General features: G+C 45.0%; 2 protein-coding genes across 3 annotated transcripts in view; one reads left to right on the plus strand and one right to left on the minus strand.

The window, feature by feature from the left end:
- The first annotated feature begins 1,048 nt into the window (after positions 1–1,048).
- Positions 1,049–8,995, plus strand: LOC135810157 (protein Wnt-7b-like). Its single transcript, XM_065323625.1, has 5 exons — positions 1,049–2,049; positions 4,836–5,125; positions 6,262–6,339; positions 7,278–7,495; positions 8,027–8,995. Exons 1-5 carry the CDS (start codon positions 1,892–1,894, stop codon positions 8,486–8,488), a joined length of 1,206 nt encoding a protein of 401 aa, XP_065179697.1. The 5' UTR covers positions 1,049–1,891; the 3' UTR covers positions 8,489–8,995.
- A 654-nt stretch (positions 8,996–9,649) lies between these two features.
- Positions 9,650–12,753, minus strand: part of LOC135810158 (uncharacterized) — a 20,598-nt gene continuing 17,494 nt past the window's right edge. For both annotated transcript variants that reach the window (XM_065323626.1, XM_065323627.1), the window contains exons 7-8: positions 11,488–11,631; positions 9,650–10,559 (exon numbers count right to left, since the gene is read on the minus strand). In XM_065323626.1, the coding sequence (XP_065179698.1) occupies positions 10,548–10,559; positions 11,488–11,631 (156 nt within the window). In that variant the 3' untranslated portion in view covers positions 9,650–10,547. The remainder of the gene's footprint in view (positions 10,560–11,487; positions 11,632–12,753) is intronic.

Genomic DNA, 12,753 nt, shown 5'->3' on the forward strand with positions numbered 1-12,753 from the left:
CGTGTATAATGATAATGAGTATTGGTATTGGAAAGGCCAGCATTACGGCAGCACACAAACGGTAGCAGCAAAGGTTGTGGATAGCTCATCTTGGTAACCGTGCAGTGCATGACGGTCAGGAGGAGATGCCACTATTTAGGCGTTCCTACGCTCAACGTGTTTTCTTATCCCCGTCGTCGGTGGCCCCACTGTGTGCATTCCACCCGTGGATAGTGAGACATTGACAGCGGCAGCACCATGGCAGCACAGGGAGTACAATGACGTTGGACCAAGGGCAATGCACCAAGTCACGTCACAGAAAGCCTGGAAGCAGTATATAGTAGAGGTATTGGGCGTATCGGTTCAATGATGGGCAATCTTGCAGCCTATATACGCCCAGGCAAGTGAAATGTTCATGACTCATGTGATGGGCAGTACACACTTGCACACTCCCCAATCACTGCTACATTGTACTTCAAGTACATACTTCCACGCGGTTGTTCTTCAGGACAACATACTCTCAGATCGATCATAGAACCTATGGCTATGCCCTGTGCCAGTTGATAACCCCATTCCAGTTAGTCTCAGCTGCTTGCCGACGCTTAAACGCAATGCGGATCGGCTGTGGATGAAAGCAAAATAGCCAGCCCTAGAGCAAAAGCTATCCCCACGCTCACTAATCATAGCCCACAGCTGTGCGTGCGTGCCAGCCCATCACTCCAGTTCTAACAGAGTGTCGAGTGGAGTGTTGAGCAAGTGTAATGACCTGGTTCGAGACTCAGGCCAGTGTCAAGCCCAGACTGGCCACAGCTGATGTAGCGTAGCACGTTGCTCAGAGAAGCAGGTAGACTTTTGAGTGCTTCTCGTCCTCAGCCCCTGCTGGCAGACATGCAGAGCGGCTGGGTCCTACCGTGCAACTGCAACCATCCACACCCGTGCAGTGTTGCTGCAAGTTCCTGTAATGGGTATGAACAGGCCAGCATTCGCAATACAACAGGGACATGATGCAGAACGACGTGGAGTACATGAACCTCAGTAGCATCCACATACAAATCATATCAGTGAGACTCCGCGTCCGTCGCTGTGTTATAAGGAGTCTGCTTTGGCATACGATCCGATTATAAGCCCTTTACTGAATACATGTTGATTGGTACTTCTTAGATATAGCCTGTACCTTCTGTACCCATGCCATGCCTACATACTCACTCCCTGGCTTCTGAATCGGAGCTCTCCTGTCTCAGGATCACGAGGCCTTAGGGAGACGCCTTACTGCCCTTAGTGACGTCCCTACTTCTGTGCGATCCGTTGCTGTAGCGTACTGGCAACACTAGTGCAGGATCTAGGAGATATCTCTGTCAGAAGAGCTAGAGATACAGTGACCCCCTCTGCGGTCTCAGACAAGGACAGCAGCCAGTAGCTAGGAGTGGCGGTCGCGCTCAGGTCACGTATTTAGCGTGGTACATCGGGGATAGTGGGGCTGCTTGGACTAGGAGATAGAGCGTGTGCGAGCAGCTAGCGCTTATCTGCAACCTCCACACCAGGTCTCAGTTGGCAAAGTGGTTCTGCGAGAGCGTATCCCCGTCTGGGTTGTTCTCAGTCGGATGATAGCCAGCCTTGGCAGAGTGGGGCTTAGTCACAAAGATTCAGATAACATTACCGCCGTGCTTTGCTACATGTTGTAGAGCTAGCAGTCGACTAGTCAGCATAGTCAGCATAGTCAGGATAGTCGCTGTAGGGCCAAGGGTCAACCTCTTCTAGCTCACAGTTACAACACTGTGAATTCGTCTTCTTCAACCGATTGCGGAGGGTCCTAGTTGGTGGTGGGATCGCCTCGCTGGTGACAATTTCAGGCCAAGAAGTTTGAATACTACATTGTACGGAGTGTGGAGCAGTACTAATACTGCAGCGTAGGATGGAGCAAGCTCAGCATGTCTGCAGGTCTTTCTTGCTGCTGACGACCATGGTGGTGGTGGCACTGATGCCGGAACTTAGTAGTAGTGCTGATGTTCCAGAGACAACGGAGGAAACCATCGGCAGGATTTCCCAGACCGGCTTCCTTAGCCAGTGGCGGTAAGCCGTAGTTTAATATTCCGTTTCTGAATCCCGTGTGTGCAACTTTCAGTCTGGGGCACGACAAACCTGTTCCGCACTGCCCTTTCAATATAATATATCTATATTATAGATTGTAAAACAGAGAGGTTCCAGGCTGTCCAAGAGAGCGCTCAATACCAATACTGATCCAGATTTCTCATTACTGTTTTCTGATGATCGCTTAGTGCGTGAAACTCGGAGTAAAAACACTTTCGCTGTCCTCCTATTGCTGTCAATTTAGACTGCCTAGGTAATGCGTGACTTTCTCCCCTAGATACCTCCCTGCACGAACAGATTACAGAAAATGTGCATACTTAGTAATACCCTGAGCGCATAAAGATTTCCTCGGTACTGTACTGTATCTTGATTACGTAACTGGGTGACTGGGTTAAACCCTACCGTATACCGTTGTTCCATCTTCAACCACAGTCCTGTCGACGAAACAATGTGTTCAGGACGAATCATGTCGCCACTTCGTAGGGAGTGGAGCGCAAATCCAATTATGATCGATTAATTCTATGGCATGTACTTGGAGGTGACTAGCTTGTTGAAAGAAAACATTGAATCCGTGTTAGAAGTGGTAACTGTACAGCGTGGACATGTATCTGGAACGAAGATCATGGGTAGCAGCGTCAGTTTGGCCCGGAAATCCACTTAGGTCTAATGCATATCGTCGCCAATAATCTGAATAATATTATGTTCCACTAGCATCCGTGCATGTTGCCAGAATAACTTTTTCATCCTCATGAAAACGGCCATCGAAGCTAGGTGGATATAAAAAGATTCCAAGTAGATATAGAATGCTTTGCACTGTTCTGTGGACGCCATGGAAGCTGGACAACAGACACATCAACACACAGTCATCATACCTGCATGTGCACCATCAAGTCAGAACCCTGTGGCTCTTGTCCGTTGTGAAAAAACATTAAACAGCCAGCACTCGCATAGCGTACCGGTGATAACGTCGCAGGTACAAAAGACATCTTGTAGCACTAATTGCTTAGCACATAGAGCAAGGAACGAGTACTGGGTGTACATCACATCGTGCAGAGTAGCGACCGGTTGCTACCAATGTCCTTGGTTGCTTTTGTCACTCAAACGAATCGCCTCGAGATTTGTCTACTAGCTGTCCTGTTATAGGTAGGTGCCAGATGGATAGTGTTCTGCAAGTGTGGAATGCTGTCCCCTCACAGATGCTGGACAGAACAGGGACATTCTATAGTGTCATTGTGTTATCGGTGCAAGGGACGGCTTATGTTCCATACTCGGCTTTACAGCATGCCAGTGCGATAATTCAGCTTCTTGCTCGTGGCAATGAGCGTACCCCGCACTCCTTGCACCTTTACCAAACACATGTATCTATTAGTCAAACATGGACACAGTACAAAATATGTAATCCACGACCCTTCAACAGATCTTGTAAACATACGCACACTGCGTCAGAGTAACCAGGTACTACTAGTAGTACTAGCCTGCGCGGAAAAGACATTATGTACAGTGTGTATGTAGGAAGGGACACCTGGTTCCTGTCCATGGTCTGCCACAGACCTGGGGCTGGGGAAACTGAACATGGTATCTGTTACATATCCTTGCGCTTCCTGGGCACGGGGGATCTCAACGCTTGACCAAAAGGTGAGAACGTGACAGAGGTACTTGAAACGCTGCATAGCGTTGCAGCGTAGAAATAGAAGACATTAACGCATTGCTTGTCGATCGCTGTTACTCCTTACTTCCGTCGGACGAACTGGTCAAGCCCGCATTTGGTTGTATTGATAACACTGAGGGGGAAAGTACATTCTGATGCGACGCAGGTGTTCTTCCTGCTCAAAATGGCACTTTAAAAAAATCAGTCATACCCGGTAATACATGTAGTAATTATTTTTAACAAGAACATTCAACAGTCATGTAAATGAATCTGCTACAAGTATAATTATACAAGTACATGGACAATTGCGTAGTCGCTTCATTATCATGCTAACGAGAGATTGTGGATCTAGATAAACAAAAACTGCATTGGACCGTAGTGGCGTCCAGGACAAGGGTGCACTGCTCCAGCGTCCCAAGAGCGTGTGACTACGTTTTCCCTCACGCGTTTAACAACAACAGCAGGAGTGAGAGAACACTTTACACCTGTGTGTGACACAGTACAGAGATGCCAACTACTTTTTATCCGCATTTGCAATGAAAAGACTGTATCGTCATGATGGGTGATTAGTAGAATGTGGCAGTTGCCATCACATGAAGCCAGGATGTGTTCTCAGACCACACGAAGTCCCTAATGGGAATTTAGATGTGGGGAAACAAAAAAGCAGGGCGGTTTTACGACTACTACTACTAAGACATGTACTTGCCAAACTGGGAAGTCCTGTCACTGTTCCCAATAACATGCAGGGAGCGGCGGTGTTAAGAATGCTAATGCTAAGCACATACACTGATACAGCGTGCTGTATGGGCACAGCCTTAGTGTGCGCCAAACCACAGCAATTCTTTCTAGACTCAAATGTCCACGAGTTGCCTCAATGGTGATTTGTTTTGATTGCTGTGGGCTGCAGAGAGATGGATGAGTGTGGAGCGAACCTTTAGCTCTCAAGAAACTGACACTCCCATGAGTGAGGTACCCAAACCCAAGAGACCTCTTAACGGCTACTTGATGCACGCATGCACGCACCTTGGAAAACCCCTGAACTGGGACGAGCATGGTGTACTGCGCGTATACAGCGACATGACAAGAACATAACATCATTGTGCGTTTTCGGTCCATGCAGGGTTCCTTTCCAGGCCAAAGTCGCGCTGAGCGAGATCAACGATCCGCCAGGACAAGATTTCTCGCTGCACGACTTGGTGCGTACCGCTAACGACACCGATGACGCCCAGTTGAACGCACTTGGTCTCAGTCGTGAGCAGCAGGCATGGGCGAAGAACAACACATTGCTCGTAGGACCAGTGGCTGACGGTGCAGTTCTTGGTTTGAGAGAATGTCATCGGAGATTCAAGTACGAACGATGGAATTGCCCCATACACAGATCGGAGACCTTTCAGAAAGTCTTCATGATTGGTACGTAAATACAGTTGCGTGTACATTGGTTATTATTAAATTTTGTATCCGGTGCATGCCATTGTTTGTACATGTAGCACTAGTACAATGTATATCAATCACTTTTCATAATCCCTATGGCAACTGGTCATTGCCACAGGGCGGATTTTTCTAGGCAATTACTGATAATATTTTGGCACGGTGGAGGTGTAGGGGAGGTGATGCTAAGGTCTTTTTCCCGATGCATATGACTATTGAGAAGATCCATCCTTAGCCACTCCTGTACTCTGTGGGTGACGGTTGTTAAGGATGTGTAATGAAGAGAACAATTGTCACATGCAAAGTGAACCCTTATTCACTGTGCAATCGTTCGTTCCGGTCACTAGTCACATCATATGACAGACCTTCAGCACTGACACCACACGCATACAGGTATTCACTACTCCATCCAACACAAAAACTGAAAATAATTGAGTCAAAGGTGTCACATTACTTCCCCACCAGACAAGTGTGCAACGCTGTGTGGCCCTGCAGGGACACCTGCAGGGGGTAGACCCCCACTGGCAAGTCTCATGCTTATCTTCACCACCCTATCACCCCTGGATCTGTCACCGGCTCCAGTGGCATTGTAGGCATACATTAAAAAACAAAAAAATAAAACTGGAGCTGAAGTTCATCGCCCACTAGTGGCGCTGCGCCGGCTGCGGTAGTCAGCAACAGCCAAAGCTGAGGCATAGTGCACTCACTGCATGTGAGCAGTATTCGTATGAACATATAGATTTACTAGGGTCAGTTCACTAGAGTCATTCATGACAATACTATGCAGCTTCTACAAAAATGGCATGGTCTGAGTCAGTTTTATAATCATTTTTCATGGTATTCTCGGAGCTAGCTCATATTCTGGCATTGGGAAAATAATATTTTGTTTTCGTTGATAGCAAGTTCGTGCTCTTTTGTCTGTGCTGATTTGATGAGTCCACAAACTGGGATGAAACAGAACCATTCAGTTTCTGCCAGTTACACTGATGTGTATGCCTATGGATAACTAAAGGATAAACTAATGTCCAAGTAGAGTGCATGAATGCTTTAGATTTGGGTTTCAAGTCAAGAATGAAGAATTCAACTTGGCCTGTTGTTTCTCTTTTCCTCTACTTCAGGTGGTCGCGAGGCTGCCTTCCTCTACGCAATTCAGGCAGCGGGAATATCTCTGGCAGTGGCACGGACATGCAGCAAAGGTGAGCAGGTCCGGATCCATACACTGGATATTAATTGGCCCCGTTTGCGCGGGTACAGTAGAACATTCATGCACAGTGCTGCTAAATGAAATCCGATCTCATTGGGTCAGTGACGTGTCCTGACGTCACTGAGGAGCACTGTCGATTGACAATGTACATGTGCATGTAAGTTAGTTGGCGTATGTGAGAAATTGAACCATCAAATCCATTGGCAACGTGTCGAGAATAATAACCCCTTCCCCAGAATTTCGTTGGAAGTAAGTAATAATGTATAAGGATGAGGTGTTAACCCTGCTTCCATGCCTTCATTTTACTCACCTTTGGTATTAGTTCACAACGTCGTAACACTCTCAGATCTTTTCTTCTTATTTCTTTATAAAATGTAAACAGGACCAAGGAACTACAAGTTACACTATAATGTCCCTCCTTATGTTAAGTATCTCTATAACTTAGAACCTTCCAAGTTAGTTGGAAGGCTGTTGGAGTGCGCATCCAATATGTGCTAGAGCTGTTAGCCTGCCAGTTAGTTGTAGAACGTCAGCACCGTCGGTCAGTGTCGTGCAATGTTATCACAGGAGCTGATTGTTTAGTAACTGCTAGTGGTGTTAGTGGACATTATAGTGTAACTTGTAGTTCCTTGGTACTTTCTACTTTTTAGAAATAATCATTGGCTCTCCATCCGAATTCATTTTTCTTTCTTTCGTCTTCTCTCTCACTGTTTTTTCACACCTCCAAGAATGTTATTGACCTTTGCCCGTCTGCACATGACCCTCCAATTAGTGAATATTCCCAGAATTCGTTTTTAAATATTCCGTTTGTAATAAAGCAAATGGACAAAGAAAATGGCAGCAACCTTGTTGGGAATACAAATAATCATTCCCGCAATTGTCTAACTGTTTCATAATACTCTTCTCTTCCCACTCTGCTGGTGTACACAGGCAAAACGGGTGGATCATGTGGCTGTGATAAAATCTGGAAGCAGGGTGGTGGTTCAGACATCAAACCCAATGCAAGTTGGTCGTGGGGAGCTTGCAGCGACAACATACACTTTGCACACACGCAAACGCTGAACCTACTGGCTGGCCCCAACGAGGAGAATGGCGACAGAGCACATCAACAAATGATGGAACGTCATAATTACAGAATGGGTCTGGAGGTAAGAGCATTCTCCTCCTAGTATGTATGAATTGACCATTGCACCAGAATGACAAGGATAATACCTGCTTGCCAAGAAGCGTATTGAGACTGTATTCATTCTCTTCTTCAACAAAGCCCAGCGCCACATTGTGACCAAGTCGTATTTCAGTTGACCTACATGTCAGTAATGCTGATACCATTTTAAGGCATGAATCATGAATGGAGGACTATCGGAATTGCTCTGCCTGTTTTATAAATTTTCTTTTTTATACCTTTGCTTTCCTGTTCCCCGAGTAGAATTACGAATTTTCTCCGACCCCGAGTGATAATTTTGACACACTTAGAGCCAATGGGAAATCCTACAAAGAACAAGTTTCAAAAATGAACACAGTCATCTTGATTTTGATTCTAAAACATGACAGTGTTCAGGTTCCGGCAAGGCGTTTTGGCTGTTCATCTCCTATGCTGTAGCACTATTTCCTCTTCCAAGCAAACACTTTGAACACCTTGTTTGCTGCTGTTTGCCAATTGGTATGTTTGTGTGTGTCAGATTGCCAAGGACAGGATGCAGTTCCTGTGCAAATGTCATGGCCTGACAGGAAGCTGCGTACACAAGACCTGCTGGTTCTCCGTGTCCAAGATTCAAATCATCGGTCGTGCACTCATGAGACGGTACGGTAGATCCATAAAGGTGGCCCCGGATAGCGCAAAGCAGAAGTTGGTACCGCAGGACACGGAGCGGAAAGTTGATATCAAGGATTCGCTACACCTGCACCAGTCACCGTCCTACTGTGATAGAGATCCGGTGGTTGGTTCGCTGGGAACTGCTGGCCGAGAGTGCGGACAACGTCGCGTCAAGCAGAGCATCTGTCCGACTCTGTGCTGCGATCGCGGTTCAATGCCGAGGCGTGCTGTGCTGCATAAACAGTGCAACTGCAGGTTTGAGTGGTGCTGTAGGGTGAGATGCGATACGTGCGAAGAAGTGGAGGAAACCTACAAATGCAAGAGATGATCCTGGTCAATTATCAACAAACTTGCCATGATGGAAGCCGAAGTAATTTCCATCATACATCCCCAGCAGTACAAAAAGAACATTATTCAATATCCGTATATGGATCGTGGACCGTGAGATAAGACTTGTGAAGCCTGTCTGTTCAAACAACCATGCGTGACTGTCTGTTTACATGCATCAGAAGCTCCTGCGCTTGGATTTGGTTGAACAATTGAGTATAAGTAGTGTAGTATCGAAAGTATCAATTCCTAAGATAAATATGTCACAGTAGCAGTAACCCGTACTTGTCCACAATACCTTCTATATACTCTTTACAAACACAATTTGAGAATGTTTCAGGAGCCTCTCGCCATTCTGTGCGCAACATAATTCAATTCTATCACCGCCATTTTCCCTGCTCACCGCATGTATAATGATATTATTATAATTATTATCACGCCTTTTTTTTAAAGAACTTCAGATCTTTGCCAGTTTTGTACAAACATAATGGCATCACTCTATAGTATACTGAAGTACTGTATATTGAAATGATAACATGCAACACTGTACTGTACACATCATAAGGCCTACTAATAACTGGGTGATTGCAGTAGAGCTTTACCAACATACTTTAGGATGGGCACTAAAGCAGACAGGTCTTGCGGCAAGCACACAACTGCAATCAGCAGAATTAGGCAAGGTCCCTTTAACTTTAAGTCTTCCTACTTGTAGATTATAATTATAACAGAATTACTCAATGATTGTCTCCGTGCCGGCCAGTGAAAGTCAATCATAGCCACACTTTCCACGTGCGGGGTTAAGCAGCCCTTGGTGCCCTACAGAGCCTCAAAGCCAAACTCAGAGTCACCAGTCCACTATGTAACTACTGGTGCCACGATTCAGCGAGTTGTTGGACTTGACTGGCCAGCACCCCATTCATATACTCATATACACATCCCCTACTTTCGCTAGACTGCTTTTAGCATGGTGTTTGCAATGATTGAACAACAACGTTATGGGTTTTGTTGCTCTATTCCATATGCAGTTACGGTCGCATGGGGAGGCTCCACCATTTTCCATTTGAAAAAGATATATGCATGACCATGCACAAATGAATTGATCATGAGAACTTATTGAAGTTGATGCACTCAGGAATTCTCACCGACATAGAGAACAATGTAATTCGAGCATTGTTTAAACGCAATAAAATATGTCCATATCCCGTAATGATGCCCTGTAGGGCAAACATTTGGAAAGACGGAGAGATTGAAGTTTTTTCCGGTGTAACCAGGAACTTAGTGCAGCTAGCTGTGTGCGCTGGAAGTTACTATGATAAAATATTTCCTTTGGCAACCCACTCACGAGAGTGCAAACAAAACAAGCCACTTCACTGCATGTGCATGCACTCATTGATGATTCGCATCTACATGTAGCCAACCAGTACACATGTAGCTGGGGGGAATAGAGATAACTGCAGCCAGTAAGATGTATGTGTCCGCATCAAGAATAAATAATTTTCAAAAGTGGAATCTATGCCATAATTGGGATTTGAAAGCAGAGGTCTAAAATGCCACTTCACAGAGAAATAGAAAAGCCTGCGAATATAATGGTACTTTGAGAAGTACATGCATGCGATTAAATCCTTTTTTTATTATACATGTCATTGTAGCTGCAGTGCTTCAAAAGTGCATGTGCGTAAGTGGTTCTGTGAAAGCTCTGAAGAAGTAAAGCATGACTATAGAATAATACTTCCACACAGCGGTCTCCACCCTTTGCTTGATACGCCATAAATTCAAATCTTGATACTTCATATTGATTTTAAAAATCACGCACCAAACATGTAAACATTTCTTGATATTTTTTAAATTATGTAACCTCTTGTCATAGCAGTGAGATAAATTCTGTAAAACAATTGTTGACATAATTGTCAACTTGTAACCTATGTTTATGCTGAACTTTCACTTGAGAATAACTTGAGAAAAAAAAAAAAAAATTTGTAACATTCTGTACTCACATCATGGAACTTTTAGCCTCTTAACAGTGTCCCTCTTGAGAGTGAAGCATCCGAAAACATTCAGCATCAGGCAAATTCCTGGAAAGAACACACAGACATGAGTGTACCGGTGTATGATCCTTGTAAACTGTAAATGGAAACCAGATCAATTCACCAAGTCAATTAGCAACCGGACTCCACGCGGTGGATAGATACGATTCGGCACGACCTGAAGGCAACGGATCTCTCAGCGCTCTCCAAGCTGCAGGAGATAGACTAACTTGGCTTGACACTGTTGACAGATGCGTCGACTCTGCTCCTGTCTAACAGGTTCAGGGAAAATGCGAGCTGTGTGTATTATTATCAACATTGTGTAACTTAGTAATGGGACTATCTGCTTTCATGACAAATCCAACAGACATCAGAACATATCTTTGTTCACAGGTTCCAATGCATATGTGGAAATTCAGTTTTATACCAGATTTGATCCGCCTCATAACAATGTCTAACTTCTTTTTCGTGTGATTCCTGAAGACAGTTTTTACATGCTCTTCATGGTACCTTGATTCGGTGGTGTATCCCGCAGATACAGAAAACTAAAATTAACTGGGTCTCATGCGAACCATGAATTTTCTTCATCTCAATAGATTTCAAAGTATCCTCAAAGTTTCTTTAGAGTGATTAATCCGCAGGAACTTTCCACTCGATCTTGGTCAAAGGCCATAACTAACTGCAACATAGGAAATGCAGCTATTTCTCTCCAAAGTATGGACTAGCAATTTCAGCCCTTGATGAAGCATTGTATCAGAACAACGGTGCAACAGTCAGAAGAAAATGTTGAACAGTCTCTGCTGGAATGACAGATACACCATAGCTCAGTGGTTAGAGCATCGCTGCCCTCAAGCGAAGGTCCCTGGTTCCAGTCCTGGTGGTGACAGTCAATTTTTTCTTCAGATTTTTCCCGTTTGTGTCTTTCCCTCAAACCAACGAACGGTTCATATACAGGCATTCACAGGAAGTCACTTACTTCAAAACTTGACTGGTTTGTGTGTGATGCCACCTCGCTTTGGCCAGGTGCCGGAGGCTGGTCCGATGACTTAATGGTACTGTAATTCAGCTCCTTGCTGGCTCTTCCTTTGTAACAGGGGCTCACTAGCCACGCTGCTCCAAACTACAGGCCACATAGAAACACAGGACAACAGTACAACGTCACATTTCTAACAAAACCTAACACAACGTCTTGTGCTCGTTATCACCAACAATGGAGATAATCAAGATGGCCCAGGTGAAGCAATCACACGAGTACATCCTGTCCACGGGTAACACTATTCAGATGACAATACCATAAAGCAAGCACCTAAAATCACTCATAAATCTACTGTTGTGGTTATAGATAGGGTGATCATCAGCATATGAAGCACAAGCGCCATAGTTAGGGTTTCGACTAGGCCTTTCGTATCATTATTTTTCAAGTAGAATACACTGGTGATAAACACGACAGCAAGAACGTCCTTATAAGCGTCGCTCTGGCTGTCAGAGCTGTGACAAAATAGCACATGAATAGTGCTAGTGGCGCCAACTACATAGTGTAACTATCAACAAGGAGCGTATCATTAAACAACCGTGGGGACCATGAACGTCAAAACAGTGACAACTTTCGCACATACTTCTTTTCCACACACGGTTCAGGCTTCAACTTGGCAATGTACACCGCCTCCAGCACAGCCAGGTGAGGTTTGTTGCGTGCACGCACGCACTTGAATAGTGAAGTGAAAGTACCCTGACTGGCCTGAGCATAGTCAACATTGTAGTGCCGTAGTCCCCACTGCTGTTTGCTAATACGCTCTTTATTGATTTTTTCACCATGTAGTAGGTGCTATTTTGTCCCAGCTCTGACCGCCAGAGTGACGGTTATAAGGACTTGCTTGCTGCCATGTTAATCACCATTGTATTCGACTTGAAAAGTAATGGTACGAAAGGTCTAGTCGAAACTATAATGGCTTCTGGGCTCCGTGTGCTGATTTGTTTCCCTCCAAGAATCTATTGAATAGGGTACAGGAAGAACATTGCAAAGTTGTGCAGTTCAGACAATCATTCCACCAGAACAAACATTCCAGTTCGTGTCAGGCTTGAATGATGGGAAAATAACTCACCTAGGTCCCCCCCCCCTCTTTCTGTCTTACAGTACTGTGTTAGGTTCTGAAGAATTGGGGGATCAGCCTCGTAGCCTAGGCCGTCTTCAATTTCATGTACTAGTCTATGCACAGTTGTGTCGACCGTATCAGTGTCTGCT

Source organism: Sycon ciliatum, chromosome 2 (assembly GCF_964019385.1).
Source record: "Sycon ciliatum chromosome 2, ocSycCili1.1, whole genome shotgun sequence".
Lineage (NCBI taxonomy): Eukaryota > Metazoa > Porifera > Calcarea > Leucosolenida > Sycettidae > Sycon > Sycon ciliatum.

Coding starts and splice junctions, on each gene's coding strand:
- LOC135810157 (XM_065323625.1), top strand. CDS start 1,892: ATGGAGCAAGCTCAGCATGTCTGCAGGTCTTTCTTGCTGCTGACGACC. Junction 5,126..6,261: donor TCAGAAAGTCTTCATGATTG/GTACGTAAATAC, acceptor CCTCTACTTCAG/GTGGTCGCGAGGCTGCCTTC. Junction 6,340..7,277: donor GGCACGGACATGCAGCAAAG/GTGAGCAGGTCC, acceptor TGGTGTACACAG/GCAAAACGGGTGGATCATGT.